Source organism: Bos indicus, chromosome X (assembly GCF_029378745.1).
Source record: "Bos indicus isolate NIAB-ARS_2022 breed Sahiwal x Tharparkar chromosome X, NIAB-ARS_B.indTharparkar_mat_pri_1.0, whole genome shotgun sequence".
Lineage (NCBI taxonomy): Eukaryota > Metazoa > Chordata > Mammalia > Artiodactyla > Bovidae > Bos > Bos indicus.
The window spans coordinates 58,323,755-58,340,982 of record NC_091789.1 but is presented as its reverse complement, the minus strand read 5'-3'; the positions used below and the strand labels follow the sequence as shown (position 1 = coordinate 58,340,982).

Genomic DNA, 17,228 nt, shown 5'->3' with positions numbered 1-17,228 from the left:
CCAGGAAAATAATGTCCAGATTTAAAGACTTCTAGTTTTAGCATTTAGGAAAAATATTTGTGTCAGATCTTCCCATCTGTGATGGTTCATGATGGCCAAAGGACACTTCCCTAGTAGGGCATGCAAGGAGGGTACAATTACATGCACTTCACCTTGGAAAGTGACATCTTTACATTCAAGCTTTCTGAGAACTCATGGTCACGTGTGTGGGTGGTGGGGAGGAGAGAGGGAGGAGGAGGGGGAGATAAGGTAAGGGAGACACATTCATGTACTTTTGAAACCATATGCATTGGAGAGATTTGTGTGTTGATGAGGTTGAGTTGAAATACCATGAGAGTGGTGAAAAAGAAACTGAAGATACATCAAAAATGAAGGTATGAAACATGAATGGGTTTATGTAAAAAATTTCATTAGTTTGATTCATAGAAAATTATTGTTGTAGGTCAAGAATGATATTATGAAGTCTGCTTTTACAATCCTCAAAGGCCTCACTGCTAGTTTTTAGAGGAAGGAGCAGTCTTGGGTCAACATGTTTTAAATGAGATGTGAGGGACAAACACAGCTTATAATATTGTAACTAGTGCCCCCCCACAGGAATGTGTCTATATTTATATAGCATAACCTGTTAAATCTGTACCAATGGCTGTGACTACAGACCATAGAAGCTTCTTTAATAACACATATACACTAAGTCCAAAATGTTCTACTCTGTCATTCATGTGTAAATCAAGTATATTATTCATATACTTCATTGACTTCCTGAATGCGTGCTAAAAATGCCAAGGAAAAACTCGTTAATCGTGACATGGTGACTGCTCAGCCAGCTCTGAAATGTTGATGGAAAGGAAAAATTGTCAAAGGGCCTTTTTAAGAACTTCTGCAGGTTACACTCGCAAATCGGAATTCAGAGAACATGAATTTTCTCATTCAGGAAGGAAGGATTAAAATCAAACACCCTCCAGTGGTTGCATCTGAAAACTGCATAGTTGTCCCTTACTTGTAAAAGCAGCCTTCCTATGTACCACTGAGTACCCAGGACCCAACTCCCTGCTTAGTTTAATTGTTGTATCATCTCAAAAAATTAAAATGATCTTCTATGGACTATAAAATCTCTCTTCATCCTAATAACATCATCTTGGGTATTTTTATATTAAGTTCTTTACATGCCAGAATAAATAAGGCAACAACCTCCTATTATCCCTTATGTTGTGTATTACAGTCCTCAGTTAAAATCTTGTACTTTCGTGCTAGGAAATATGACTTGTATAAGCCTCATATCCCATGGTCAAGGAGGACATTCAGGCCTGTGTATGATACACCAAAACAACTAATCAATTTCGCCAATCAACTAGCTGACTCATTGAGGTATACAATATTCTACCACCTGTTTGGCTAAATTAACACAGCATGTTGATTCAATTGACCTGTCAAGTTATCAAAATAAACTGAGAGAATGAATAAAATATAATTTGCGGATGCATCTCTCTTACTCTCATGATCTCAGTCTGGGTCTCATGGGTCTCAGTCTGACCCATGCACACTAGGTGCCTCTTTATATAATAAGCAGGAGTCCTCTATTGAGTCTCAGGTAAAGTGGTTCACCTGTGTTCCAAGTTGTCCCTATTTCTTTTCCTGATGTGCACAATGTTGAAGTATTGCTTTCTGGGTCAGAAGAAAGATAATCAAAGTTGACATGTTCAGACGTGAAGGGTGACATTTTTAAGTCACTTAGTGGGGTTGATAAAGACTACTATTGTGGCGCCAACAAATTTGTAATGCAATAAGGCAGAAATTGAATCCACACTGAATCCTACTGAAGGTGACTCGACATAGAATATAAATTCCACTTTGGTAATGCTATTATCTGAATATAATTTAAGACACTATCTAAAAATTGATGTTGCAGAATTTTGATAGTTAACAAGATGCTCTTGGCAAAAAATGCAAAAAATACGTAGTAATCTAATGAATTAAACAAAAAATACTAAGGGGATATTTTTGATATTTCACTAATGATAAACCTCAATCTCTTGTAGATATTCTTTATAATATCGGAAAAAATACACATTAGAACTGAGACTATTCCTGTGAATTACATTTTCTTTCAGCAGAAAGCTCCTTTTTAGCTTTCTTATTCACTTGTTTAAAAGGCCTTTCAAGATACTGTCATGAAAATATTAAAACTTTTATTTATTTCATTTCCTCTTGTCTTAAACCAACACTATTAAAACAAAATCAGCAAGCATCTATTTAGCATCTACTGAGCTCAGATATTCTGTTAGATTATAACAGGAGTATATAGATGAATGAGAGACAGTCCCTGCCCTCATGGAGCTTATGATCTCACTGAGAAGATGCCCTCATGGAGCTTATGATCTCACTGAGAAGATAAGACATACATAGGTAGAAAGCTACATACAAAAATAATACAAAATATCACAGAAATACAAAATTTAGAGTCAAGCAAGTGATTATACCCCATGTACTCTAGAGTTAGAGAAATCATTATGGAGTTTTCACAGAGGCAGTGATATGGAGAGGATAAATAGGATTTGCAAAGGTATAGAAGACTAACATGAACAAAAGCATTGCAAGGACATACAATGTACATGAAAGGCATAGTTTGGCTAGAGTATGGGAATGGGTAAGGGAAATGGTAGGAGAAAAATTTAGGAGATAAATCTGGGCTGGCACTAGACTGTAGACGTGTTTAGCTAAGGGTTAGTAGATTTAATCCTGTAAGAAATGGTGAAGCATATGATTGTTGAATAGGGGAGAGACATGATGAAGGAGGTATACATATTAGTGGGACTAGATGGATGAGAGGAAAAATAGGGAAGGCAAACAGTAATAGGCATTGAGGAATGAGTTGATTAGGGCCTATACTAGAATGGTGGAAGTCATCATGGAAAAGATACAAATGGACACTGGATTTGGGAGAGAGACACCAAAGAATCAAGTCATGAAAATGAAGGAAATTACAGAAAAGAAAAGAGGTGAGGACTAAGGCAAGAAATCTGAGGAAGTCTTACATTTGTTGAAAGTAGTGTACCAGTAAATATTGTCTGGTTTCTTTCTATGAATGTGTAAGTGTGCATACTCAACGTGCAAACCCAAACATATACATATGCACACTGAGAAAAAGTGATGAACAACCAAACCTTAGTTGTTTCAATTTGTTTCTTGCCAGCTAGTGACCATGGTGGACTTCTGATCGCTTGAATTAACATTATTGAGGGATAAATAATGATCTAGAGGAGTGAGAACCAAATAGATCTAGGTTCTAATTCCATCTCTACCATTTGCCAGCTGACTGATACTGGATTTCTTTCAGGTCTTATTTCCTCATCTGTAAGATGAAGATAATAGTGCCTGCTCTTAAGGATGGAATGAAACAATGTATCTGAAAATATTCTATATACAGTCAAGTACTGAAAATATAAGCTTTTTAATTTTGTTATCCCTTGTGTATAAATTACCATATTCTGATTTGTGGTTACAGTTTAATTTCCTCTTCCCAGGGATGTTCATATATACATGCAAACTAATTCTAGCACTTTTAGTTTCCTGCAGTGACATTTTAAGCTCTTTGAGGGTAGGGGCCATATCTTTTCTGTATTTATCTTATACTACCATGTACTATACTCTGAACAGTAAAAGGAAAAAAGTATATTTTTTACTTGAACCTGAATTTATTCTCAAAACTCAAATATAACTTTCAATATGTAGCATAATTGAAAAGTGGCACTCAAGCCCTCCCCATAGTCTAGAACTTCTTAAAAAGAATTTAAATACACAGTGAGGTGCCATATCCCATGGCCTCATATACATTTTAAAATTTTATTTATTTATTTTTTAATTGGAGGATAATTGCTTTACAATATTGTGTTGGTTTCTTTCATACGTCAACATGAATCAGCCATAGGTATCTGTATGCCCTCTCCCCTTCGACCTCCCTCCCACCTCCCACCCTCTCCCACCCATCTTGGTTGTGTCCCTGCATCATACAGCAAATTTCCACTGGCTATCTGATTTACATGTGGTAACATATATGTTTCAATGTTACTCTCTAAATTTGTCCCACTTTCTCCTTCCCCCTCTGTGTCCACAAGTCTGTCCTCTATGTTTGTGTCTCCACTGCTGCCAAGCAGAGAGGTTCATCAGTACCGTCTTTCTAGATTCCATGTATATGAGTCAATATATGATATTTGTTTTTCTTTTTCTGACTTACTTCACTCTGTATAATATCTACCATATTAGAACCGAGTCAAATGCATTCCTTTTAATGGCTAAATAATATGCCATTGTGTCTATGTACCACAGCTGCTTTTTCCATTCATCTGTTGATGGACATCTAGGTTGCTTCCATGTGCTAGCTATTGTAAATAGTGCTGCAGTGAACATTTGGGTACGTGTGTCTTTCAGTTATGTTTTTTTAAAAGTGGATTTTTCTGTAAATCTGGAAATGAGTATCAAGTCTTAAATTCAGAGTTATTAGTGACAATGATTGTAGGTATAAGTAGAAACAATGACAGAAGATCAGTTTTGGAACTGAAATGCATTGAAAATCTGAAATGCAAAAAAAAAGATCTGACTTATACAATTTTAAAGGATCTTCACTTTTCTAAGAGCACTAAGGCAATATAATAAAATGTACAATTAAATCACAATTTTTAAAGCATACCTAAAATATAGGTGAGAGTGCCTTTAAAAATTTTTGGATGCTAGAAAGTCATAACACAGTCATTGGGGAAAATTTTGAATTTAATAAAATCTCCTGTAAGAAAAATCTAAATTCTTGGCTCTGACATTTGAAGTCTCCATATAACTTCTTAAGTGAAACCAAACTTTTAAAATACAAAACTCAAAAGTACTTACTTCCACTTGGAATCAGGTCCCTTTCTGGGATGAATAGTTTATATCCATAGTGTTTTTCCAGCACATCTGGCAGTATTTCAAGAGCAAATTGCTCTTCTTCAGGGTTGTCACAGTCTAAAGTATCTTGGTCCACTTTTGTGTAAGAGAGATAGGCATCATATTCCTTGTTGTCTTAGATACAAAGAAAAACAAAAGGGTTGTATGTAGGATTAGTAGGTTCTCTTTCAGTACTAAATATCTGTAATAATTAACAGGCTAGAATAAGCAGTATAATTAATAACCATCATTAACAATTAGAAAAAATAAGTCACGTGTCATGCCGTAAGAAACCTAGTATATTTCAACACAATCCAGTTATAGTCACGGGATATGAACTGAAATTGCTATGCAATGGGCAACATAGAGTTTTGACAGAATAAAAGAGATTTATTTGTAACTTTTGTTGTGAATGATTAGCTCAGTGTGTTTGAATGAAGGACTACATAAACCAAAGTCATGAATCTTAACTCTTTCTGTGCCAGTTGGCTTGGCTCTGTTACTTGGTCACAGACTATACCTTGTTTGCACAAATATGTGTAAGAGATCCAAAAGAGGCTGGGCCCTGGAGTGTGGAAGATCGAAATAATCTAGCCTCACTCCTGGAGACTCTACTTGCAACACATGCCATACTTCCAGTTGGTTACTGTCGTCATCGTCATATACAAAATGCAGTTCATTACCAAATATTAGAGACAGCAGCTGGGTTTTATACAAGTGCATTGCCTGTTATTCTTGTTCAATCCATGGCCAACTAATTTGATACAAACTTCCAAAAGAAGCCTTTGTTTAAAAACATACATCCTTCCAATATTGCCAAATTAGGTTTTCCTTTCACCCATTTAGTCAGAGTTAACTGTGCTTTAAGAATGTATTTTTTCCTCCTTTGCTGTATTGGCTCAGAGCCAGTCTCCCCAAAGAGAAAATGTGTATGTGTATGTATGTGTATATACACACAGAGTTTTTCCCTGATTTTATTAATGAATACAGCCACTCAAAGTCCCCACTGGTTTTAGAAGGGACACACTAGAAAAGTTATAGTGGTTTTTAAAATTCCCTTATTTATAGAAAAAATTTTAATGTGGTGAGTCTAGACTCATATGGAACTATTAGTATTTAGAAACTATTAAACCTAGTTACTTGCAAATAATTTTAAAAGACCAGAAAACATTTCAGATTTTGTTTCTAAAGCACAGAAATATTTTCCATTAAAACAAACCTGATTAGATTATAGTTAAAACCTGACCAAAATATACTTTACAGAATGAAGCAGCCACTCATTTTCCTTATACCATTAATAATTTGGTTCTAACTGCTGAAAGAGGTATACATGATAGGCACATAAGGAGATATAAATATCCTATGGGTTCCAAGGTGGCTCAGTGGTAAAGAATTTGCCTGGCAGTGTAGGAGACTTGGGTTCAATCCCTGGGTTGGGAAGATCCCCTGGAGGAGGGTGTGTCAACACACTCCAGTATTCTTGGAGAGGGAAATGGCAACCCACTACAGTATTCTTGCCTGGAGAATCCTATGGACAGAGGAGCCTTGCGGGCTATGGTCCATGGGGTTGCAAAAGTGTTGGACATGATTTAGAAACCAAACAATAACAGCAAATACCCTATGGTAAGAAGCACACAGGACCCCTTTGACTATTTTAGTGATAACTGAGTCAGGATTATATTGTTCTAATTCTAGTAAGGTTCCAGGCTTCACTACCCCCACATGAAAGGAACTCTAGTTATTTATATTAAGATGGTGCTTGAAGCCAGGAGGCTTCCCTTTAGCCTGTCCTCTAGCTAGAAAAGACTTGTGTGAGCCTTGGTTGGGTTACTTGATTGCTTAGGAACACATGCACATGGAGGACTGCCCCAGTAGTTGAGATCATTTGGCTTACAAATGAGGCACATTCCACTGTTATGCATAAAACACCACTTGGAAGTGAGAATGTTCACAAGCAATGCTAATATAAGAACCTCCTGGTAATCCTAGCACCTCTGCCCCTGTTCCAATCAGGCTCAGGATGCACCTGCAGGCCCTTGACTTTCTCCAGCTATAATTACTCACCTGGGACTGAGAGTTGCTGATGATACACAGCTGTAAGAATAAAATAGGCCAAAGGACAAACAGATCCATTTCTATGAGCAGAATGTATTTCATCTTTCTTGATAGATGGTGTTGCTGCCTCAAACTCCATAATGTCAGACTAGACCCTAGTTTCCTCTGACTTTGATAACTCTAACTCACAAACCTCTTGAAATTCAACTACTTATTAATTCATTCAGCAATGTTTTTTGTTGGGCATCTACTATGAGCTAGCCATCCACTATGACTACCTGACTCTTTGCCCATCTGGCCAGAACTTCTAGACTCTTACCCCATTGCTTGTCCAGACTATGATGATTTGCCCTCCAACTATGCCTAATCTCCGTATTCCTGGTCCTATCCTTACTTGCTTCACCTATACACTAATATAGGTGGTGTTTTTGTTGTTGTTTAGTTACCAAGCCATGTCCAATTCTTTGAGACGCTATGGACTGTAGCCCACCAGGCTCCTCTGTCCATGAGGTTTCCCAGGCAAGAATACTGGAGTGGATTGCTATTTCCTTCTCCCAGGGATCAAGACTTTTTTTTCAGAAAAATATTGCTATATCTCAAGTCATGACAAAGAACATGGATGTCTTTGTGTTAACCCTCAACATGTCTGGATAACAAATTGTACATACCATTCTAGAAATACATCATTCTTTGGAAAATGGTTGCTCCTGGTTTCAGTTATGTCCCTTTAAGATGAACTAAAGGTGAAGAGCTTATGGTAAATGGCAAGAGCAGGAAGAGAGCTCTCAAAGCCACTGTGTCAGATGTCCCAGAAGGCCTAGAATGCCAGCTAGTGAGCAAGCAGTGACACAGATGCCACAGTTTAAAAAATGCACTTCAGCTCTATGTAGACAGCCAAGAAAACCTCATGAATAGCCACAGCTGTTGCTCACAAAGAGGAGCAAGACAGATAAAGCAATATCAATGATATGACACGATGCAAATAAAGGTTAACAGCAAATCCTAAAAATTGTTTTAAAACTGAATGGCCATTCAGCAACACCACTTTGTTATGTGAGGCTAATGAGCCTTCCTCTTTATTAAATCATGCTGACTATGCTCATCTGAGAAGCCAGAAAAAACCACAACGCATTATAAAGGAGAGAGCCAGTTATTCCCAATGAAGAGAGAAGTTATGATGAAGGGAAACAAATTGTCTGTGGAAGAATTTTTCTGTTGTCACACTGTCCCTCCCATTTTAAAATTTCATTTTAATCCTGTTCACCATCAGCAAGTGGTTCCTGTTTACAGTGCAGTTCTTCTGGGCCTCTGCTAAAAATAGTACTAAATCCTTTAGCTTCTAAAGTGCAAAGACTGTGTAACTTTGTGGATTACTATGTCCCCAATGGTTACTATACTACCAGTGTGTGTATGTATAGGATTAATCCAGATGAAGAATATATTTAATATGTAAGTAAATACATCATTCATGGTGCTTGGTACATAGTAGACACTAGATAGCATATTGAAAAGCAGAGACATTACTTTGCCAACAAAGGTCCGTCTAGTCAAGGCTATGGTTTTTCCTGTGGTCATGTATGGATGTGAGAGTTGGACTGTGAAGAAAGCTGAGTGCCTAAGAATTGATGCTTTTGAACTGTGGTGTTGGAGAAGACACTTGAGAGTCCCTTGGACTGCAAGGAGATCCAACCAATCCATTCTGAAGGAGATCAGCCCTGGGATTTCTTTGGAGGGAATGATGCTGAAGCTGAAACTCCAGTACTTTGGCCACCTCATGCGAAGAGTTGACTCATTGGAAAAGACTCTGATGCTGGGAGGGATTGGGGGCAGGAGGAGAAGGGGACGACAGAGGATGAGATGGCTGGATGGCATCACTGACTCGATGGACCTGAGTCTGGGTGAACTCCGGGAGTTGGTGATGGACAGGGAGGCCTGGTGTGATGTGATTCATGGGGTTGCGAAGAGTCTGACACAACTGAGCGACTGAACTGAACTGAACTGAAGTATTTAATGACTGCATAATTCAAAGGTCAAATAAATTAAGCAAGCATTGATGAATTGAAATGAAATTAATTATATCAAAGATGTTTAAGAAGTCAAAGTAGATTTTATTTTATTAAAAATATGGCATTTTATAACGACTTTCAGGAAATGCTACTATGGATATGAATCAAACAGAAAGCATGAACATGGGTAAAACTATGATGTGTCTTTGAGATGTCAAAATATTTAAATAAAGAAATGAAAAATTCAATAGGCGGTCTAGCTGACATTTGGCATCATGAAACTGGATATATCTAAAAGGCCTTTAATATTCATTTATTCATCCTCACTGTATACCTGCTGACTTTTTAGTATTCCATTCAACTAGTACAGAGATTGTGTGTTTACGGTCCAAGTTCCATGTAAACTATTTTAATTTTCCTTCCAGCTGAAAACCCTTGAAGTCCCCCACCATTGCATTTTTTCCCTAAAATAATTGGTTTGGAATCAATACACTCAATTCTCTGACCAAAATGCTCTAGATTACTTGTCATCTTTGGTCACTTGGGCAATACTGAAGATATGGATGCAACCTATGATATTAGTATGAATTTAATCTTACAAATACATACTACAACTGATCAGTTAGTTTGGATTATTGAATATGGATTATGAAAGTAATTATTTCAGATAAACTTAATAAATTATATCACCTCACTTACAGAAAGTTTTAACAAATTGCTTGTAATCATGACCTAAAGCAAATGAATCACAGCAGACTCCCTTTCATGTACTTTCATATAGACAATGCATCTTTAACACTCTTAATTGCCATCTCCATTTAGCCATTCGTTGGCACTTGGAAAACAGTGAAATTTTCCCCAATAGCATATTTCATCTCATTATTTTATGTGTACAAGTTAAAAAGTCAGATTTTCCAGTATTAATTATTGTATACAGAAACTGAAGGTAACTGACTACATTTTCATACATATTGTTGGAGCTTATAATCATGGTCAGAACAGGCTCTAATTTCTCATTTTAAAGATATATCTGAATAAGGGCCTGTGATACTTTTAAATAGGTGCTACAATCATTAGGTGAAAACACTTTGATAATAAGCATGCACATGTATTCATCAAACAGCATTTCTCTAATTTACTGCAAAATTATAGAAGTCAATTAGAACATACTCATATCATTGTTCACATAACAGTAACAATAAGACCAATATCAAAGGTTCCTCAAAAATTTTGATGTTACCATCACCACTCTGCCCTTCTCCTATCACTATAAAAATAAAACAAAATCATAAACTCTTCTCCTTTGAGGATCTCAAAACAAAACAAAAGCTCTAACTTTCATTATTCTAGTACAATGAAAACTAAGATTTAAATTTGGCTTTTTAAAGTAATGACTTACAATTGGACTTCTTTTTTCATCTTGGCTTACCTTGGGCATTCCATACACACATTTCCCAAGGCTTATAGTAGTTTGCTGGTGAAGATTTATGCATAAGGAGTGATATGTCATGATTTCTTATTAGTTTGATTGTGAAGTATGGTAGTTTGTTCTTTTGAAAAATTAACTCATTTTTGAATGTTCAAAGAAACAGGCTCAGTACAATGTTTTGCTAATATCTCATTTATAAGATTTCCACAAGCCATGAATGGAAAACATAAGAAAATTATAAGCTACAGTCAGCATTTTTTTCCTTTAAAGTCACCTTTGAGAATTGTGTTACAAAATCACACAAAATATGTGGGTCCAGATGTACTATTAGCTTTAAATTGAGTATCTCTATGGCTATTAATATGTTTCTTAAATAATTTGGGTTTTCTTTGATGCCAGGAAGAGCTAAATATGATCTGTACCTAAATTTGAATTTTCTAGAGAAAAAAATGAAATTGGTTAAGTTGTTTCTTAGTAAGGGAAAGGGCATTGACAGCATTGGTTGATCTCCTGACCAACTAATATCTCCTTGTTAAACTATTTTTAAAAAATAATTTCAAGAAATAAAATGATTTTAAAGAATACCCATATATCCTTTACCCAGGTTCATCTATTGTCAGTATTTTATTACCTTTGCTCTCCTTCTTGATAGATTAAAAGCATTGTTTTCTGAATTATTTGAGGGTAAATTGCATTAGTCATAGCCTTTTAACTTTAAATTTTTCATCATGTATCTCCTAGGAATAGGGATATTCTCTTACATAATCACAAATTCATGCTTTTTAATTGAACTTGAACAACAAAAGATAGCTTACCATCTGCAATTTCATCACCTCCAAAATGCTGTCGGTAGAAGAGCATTAATTCAATATTGTAGCATTTGTAGATGATCACAAGCAGTACAAGGAGGAGGAAGATTGCTCCCAGGCCTCCTGCAAGCTCAATTTTGTAGATTAAATCTGGAACAAATAAAATAAACCGGAAAAGGTAATTAAATCATCAATACTGAGGAACTTCCAATATTTCTAGTGTCTAAAATGTACAGCCCATTGTGTTTTTCTTTACAAAAGATTCTTGATAAGTGCAGTAAGTAGATGTGTTCTTGATACATTTGTGTAAATCAATTTTTATCAAATTAACTCTCTTCTAAATACTTGAGAAATTTTACTGTTGAAAGTGATAAGTTTATCTGAAAAAAAAAAAATAGTCTCTGGCACTTTGTTTTGAACACATCTATATCTCACATGTATACTTTTGCTTGAAGTGTATTTCAGGAAACTATTAGAGTTGCCTTTTACTGGGTTCATGTCCAATATTTTGTTGTTTCTGTGAAATTATCTTTTGGCAAAGGACGATTACCATCTAATACTTCTTAGGCCACAGGCCCTATTCTTCTACAGGAGAACAGAATCATAAAATTATTCTCAGAATCAAATAAAAGCTAATGAGCTTGCAGGATTTAACTATTTCATTTAACCTTGGTAGAACATAACCCAATAGAAGGTAGGCAGGCGAAATTAGCTTATCCATTTTTCCTACTTAATTGAATAAATGACTATAATTTATATGCAATATAATATGCCCAGTGGGGCTAAAAGAGCATAAGAAATCCAGGCTAATCACTTGGCCTATTCAGCCAACACAAGGGTACCTGATAGCAGCCTTAGGTTGTTCCAGTGGGGCACCCCTAGAACTGTGACAGTTGGAAAATTTAAATCAATACATAATGGAAAGAGACTTAATATACCCCAGGCTCAGAGAACAGTGACTTACCCGTAGCTTAATTAGTGATATTACAAAATCTAGGGTGTATCATCAAAAGAGGAGATAGTATCATGGATTCAGAGAAAGGGGAAGTCAGAGAAGAATTTAGAATATAAATTCAGAAATGTCCAGAGGAGAACTGCTGAATCTGAAAGACGCCAGACCAGAGACATTTTCCACTTTGGTACAGGGAAATTCATTGTTCTCAACAGAACACAGGTAAACTTACCTTGTAATGAGCTGCTGCTGCTGCTGCTGCTAAGTCGCTTCAGTCGTGTCCGACTCTCTGCGACCCCATAGATGGCGGCCCACCAGGCTCTGCCATCCCTGGGATCCTCCAGGTAAGAACACTGGAGTGGGTTGCCATTTCCTTCTCCATATAATGAGCTAAGTTCCCTTTAATCTAATCTCATAATTGCCAAGTGAGTCTTTTATTATTAATTCAGCTTACCATGTAACTACAAACTGAAAAAGGAAATGGCATTTTGGTTTGTACATCAGTTGTTTATGAGTTTCCTGGGCATCAATCAGCCTCCCTGGATGCATCAATTCTGGCCAAAATCAAATTGATGACCATGACAGACTGCCATTATTGAAGGTCTCTTGACAAGAAGATCATCAATCATCCGTATTTCCCCGAGATTGTCTCTTATCTCTATATAGGCTTATTGTTTAAGATAAATTAGGTTCATTGTAAAAAAAAGAAAAAAGATAAATGTATATAATATATATTACAAGTAATGTATATTATAGACAAAACTTTCTACTAGTCTACCATCTATTCTCTAAGTAATCTGTTAGGGCAGGAATTACTGATCCAAATTCATTAATGAATCTGACTCAGCAGTTTGTTCACTTACTCAAGGTCTTATAGTTAAAAAGTAGACCTGAAAACAGATATTTTAATTTCAAATTTAAGGTTCTTTTTACTACACCACAGTTTTGTAAGCTCCATCCTGGAAACTGTCAGTGAAAAGCCTTTTCTTTGTTCTTCCATAGAACTGTTGGCAATACTTCTCAAAAACATATGATTTGCAGTGAACTTTGGCTCCTTCTGTCCTTTACATTTTGAGGAAAGAAGCTAAACTACAATTGCCAGGCAGAATGCTAGGGCTTACAGATCTCAAGCAGGTTATTGAAGGGTACTGAAGAATTCTGTAGCTATACCAGAAAGAAACAAGGAGCTCCTTCAGTTCAGTTCAGTTCAGTTGCTCAGTCGTGTCCGACTCTTTGTGATCCCATGGACACATGGGATCCCTGTATATCACCAACTCCCGGAGTCTACTCAAACTCATCTCCATTGAGTCGGTGATGCCATCCAACCATCTCATCCTCTGTTGTCCCCTTCTCCTCCTGCCTTCAATCTTTCCCAGTATCAGGGTCTTTTCAAATCAGTCAGATCTTCACATCAGGTGGCCAAAGCATTGGAGTTTCAGTTTCAGCATCAGTCCTTCCAATGAACACCCAGGACTGATCTTTAGGATGGACTGGCTGGATCTCTGAAGGGACTCTCAAGAGTCTTCTCCAACACCACAGTTCAAAAGCATCAATTCTTTGGTGCTCAGCTTTCTTTATAGTCCAACTCTCACATCCATACATTACTACTGGAAAAACCATAGCCTTGACTAGATGGACCTTTGTTGGCAAAGTAATGTCTCTGCTTTTTAACATGCTGTCTAGGTTGGTCATAAGTTTCCTTCCAAGGAGTAAGCGTCTTTTAACTTCATGGCTGCAGTCACCATCTGCAGTGATTTTGGAGCCCCCAAAAATAAAGTTTGACACTGTTTCCACTGTTTTCCCATCTATTTCCCATGAAGTGATGGGACTGGATGCCATAATCTTAGTTTTCTGCATGTTGAGCTTTAAGCCAACTTTTTCACTCCTCTTTCACTTTCATCAAGAGTCTCTTTAGTTCTTCTTCACTTTCTGCCATAAGGGTGGTGTCATCTGCATATCTGAGGTTATTGATATTTCTCTCGGCAATCTTGATTCCAGCTTGTGTTTCCTCGAGCCCAGCATCTCTCATGATGTACTCTGCATATAAGTTAAATAAGCAGGGTGACAATATACAGCCTTGACGTACTCCTTTTCCTATTCAGAACCAGTCTGTTGTTCCATGTCCAGTTCTAATTCTTGCTTCCTGACCTGCATATAGATTTCTCAGGAGGCAGGTCAGGAAGTCTGGTATTCCCATCTCTTTCAGAATTTTCCACAGTTTATTGTGATCCACAGAGTCAAAGGCTTTGGCATAGTCAATAAAGCAGAAAGACATGTTTTTCTGGAACTCTCTTGCTTTTTTGATGATCCAATGGATGTTGGCAATTTGATCTCTGGTTCCTCTGCCTTTTCTAAATCCAGCTTGAACATCTGGAAGTTCATGGTTCACATATTGCTCCTTGGAGTCCAGCATATGAGAACAGGTTTTAGGTTTCATGGGGAAATAGAGAATTTGGTATTTTAAAGGAGGTGGAGTAAGGGAGGAGATGTTAGTGGCCAGAGACAGCATAGCCAGTCAGGAGAGTCACTCAGAAGAAATATAAGAAATAAGATGTTATACTTTTTGAGTAGGAAGAGGGGGAGGATGGGGGAAAAAAAGGCAGTGAAGCTGCTTTGAGAGACAAATATGTTACAATAACTATAATTATGAAGGGCCTCATATGAGGAGGGACAGAAAATTGGAATCTATCTCTATCCTGCCTGCTGTAAGAGGTGGTCATTTGGAAAATTAAGTCACAAAACTTCAGATAAAAAACAATCCTATGTCATATTAGCTCTGCCTCCTGCCTTCCCTATAGAAAGTGACTCCCTAGGAACCACTACCAGCCTCTGTGTGGGTGATAAGGCAAGCTTGCTTATGAGACCTCTGTGGGGCTGCAATATCATAATCTTCACTTGTTTTCTTAGCATGTTACATCAATTATGCATTTTTAATAGCTAGTGTTAAATTGAAAGGGCAACATGATTTTCTTTGGTTTACTCTGAAAACTGAATTCTCTTTGATCTTAGATTATTGATTGTCTTGATTCAACATGTTTTTCCTGTTGCAAAATGTTCATTTAATGTTGTAATTTTTTATGAACTCTGTCTCTCTCCCTCAGTGTCTCTCTGGTCAGAACAGCTTTGAACTGTTTTCAAAGTCACTTAATGGGATTTTTTTCAGCAATTTCTGTGTTATTTACAGAGTAGAGTTGCTATTAGGTAGATGGAAAACTTCAGCAGCAGGAACAATTTGTGCTCCCAAGTAGCAGACACCTTTTTTAGCAGTAAACTTATGGAAGAAAGCTATGGTGTGAAAAGTATCCTTTTGGTTTTGGGGTCCATTTTATAAAAATATCTTTGAAATATATTATCTAATGATGGCTGTTTACATTGAAAACTGTGGATCTAGATCCTGAGATTCAGCCAGCATTCTTTGATTCAGCCCAGGCAGTCACATTAAAAAGGAAACATGTATCCTATAATCAGAGGGCAGAATTGCCATCAACCAGATGACACCTGGCTTTTCTTTTGTCTTCTGTTTTCAATTGTCACTTTCCATCTCAGCAGGATCTATACTTCCAGGGACATTTCCCTGACTGAGAAGGTGAAAGTCATTTTATTTGGACTGTGTCATGTATACACTTCACAAGGATAGAGATAGCCAGAACAGGAAATATTTACGTGACTGTAACTTTTTCTAGGCACCCAAAGTACAAGTATAGTTCTTTGTAACCTTCTTAATTTGAACCCAACCAGTTCTTCACTTTGAATGTGAAGATCAGACAACATAAGATAGGACTAACAGCAGTTGAAGTCAAGGGGCTGGAAATGTTCTGAGCTTGCTCATAATTTGGGAAGCAGGTTAGGAGATCCCACATGAGGGTTTCCTATACAGGTTGGGGATTCAGGGTAAGGCAGTAGCACTAGGAATGAAGAGAAAGAGAGATTCATTGGTATGTGTCTGTGGTAAAGGGAGCATACCCAGAGAAAATAGAATCATCAGAATTTCCCTAGCACTAAGTTAAGAATCTTGGCTACTCAAAGCACTTAGAATGAATTTCTTACTAAAAAGTTCCTTGTACTTACTGGCAAACAGTTTGTCAGAGAGTGAGGAAGTGCTAGGTTAGTAAATGCAGGTAGAAGATGCATACATAGGTAAGGGGCATCTTGCTTTGAGAAAGGCTGACACTATTAACTGCATATTAGACATGAGTTGTCACTTAACAAAAGGCCTTTTCCCTTTGTGAAAGGATTCATGAAATGTTTCTTCTCTATAATGATCACTTGGGGCATTTTAGATATTTGATTATATCATCAGGAAGTTATTTTTCCATAAAAGGAGCCACACTCATATTCCAGATGGAAACACTGTGGCTACTAATGCCAGGCTATGTTGTGATAAAGCCTGAAAGGTTCAACTTTAAAGGAAATAACTGAAATTTTGCAAGATGAACTAGAGTTCAGTCTAATTTAATATGTTGGATCAGGACCATAGGGCTTCTTGTTCTTTTCTGAACCTCTACCATACTATTGAGAGCTCTCAAGTAAAATGGAATAAGGGAAGATGAATTGCATCCTTTTGTGAAGCACAGTGAAAAAATTCAACTGCTACCTAAAACAGAGAGTACATACTGGTATACCATGGGCCAGAAAAAAAAAAAAAAAAAAAGGTTTTTTGGTCTGTATGTTTCCCCAAAAGTTGATACTAATACTTAAAAATCAAAATATTATATATTCAGTCTTTCAACTTCACTGAAAACTTGGAAGCTCTCATATCCATAGTTACACTTTTCAGCAAGTACGACGATAATCTTCTATGAAAGAGTAATGACTGCCCTTTAAAGCACAGCATGTTTTCTGTAACCTGTGTTTAATATCCAGCCTTCCTTTTCTTTTAATTGCCATATCTACCTGGCTATTCAGGTCTTTGTGTTTTTATCCCCCAATCTGGAAATTTAATGTTTTGAAAAGAGAAATGCATTCAGATAACCCAAAAGATACCAGTCAAGACCAGATCTCACGGAAATCCTCTCTTTACCAGTCCTTATCATCCATCCTCCACCTAACTGCTCTAGTCATCT

General features: G+C 36.9%; 1 protein-coding gene across 1 annotated transcript in view; it reads right to left on the bottom strand.

Annotated features, from left to right (window-relative positions):
- The window catches only part of IL1RAPL2 (interleukin 1 receptor accessory protein like 2), a 1,181,612-nt gene that overhangs the window by 10,446 nt on the left and 1,153,938 nt on the right, over nt 1-17,228 (bottom strand). The window contains exons 9-10 of the mRNA XM_070785442.1: nt 11,220-11,363; nt 4,879-5,049 (exon numbers count right to left, since the gene is read on the bottom strand). Coding sequence (XP_070641543.1) covers nt 4,879-5,049; nt 11,220-11,363 — 315 coding nt within the window. The remainder of the gene's footprint in view (nt 1-4,878; nt 5,050-11,219; nt 11,364-17,228) is intronic.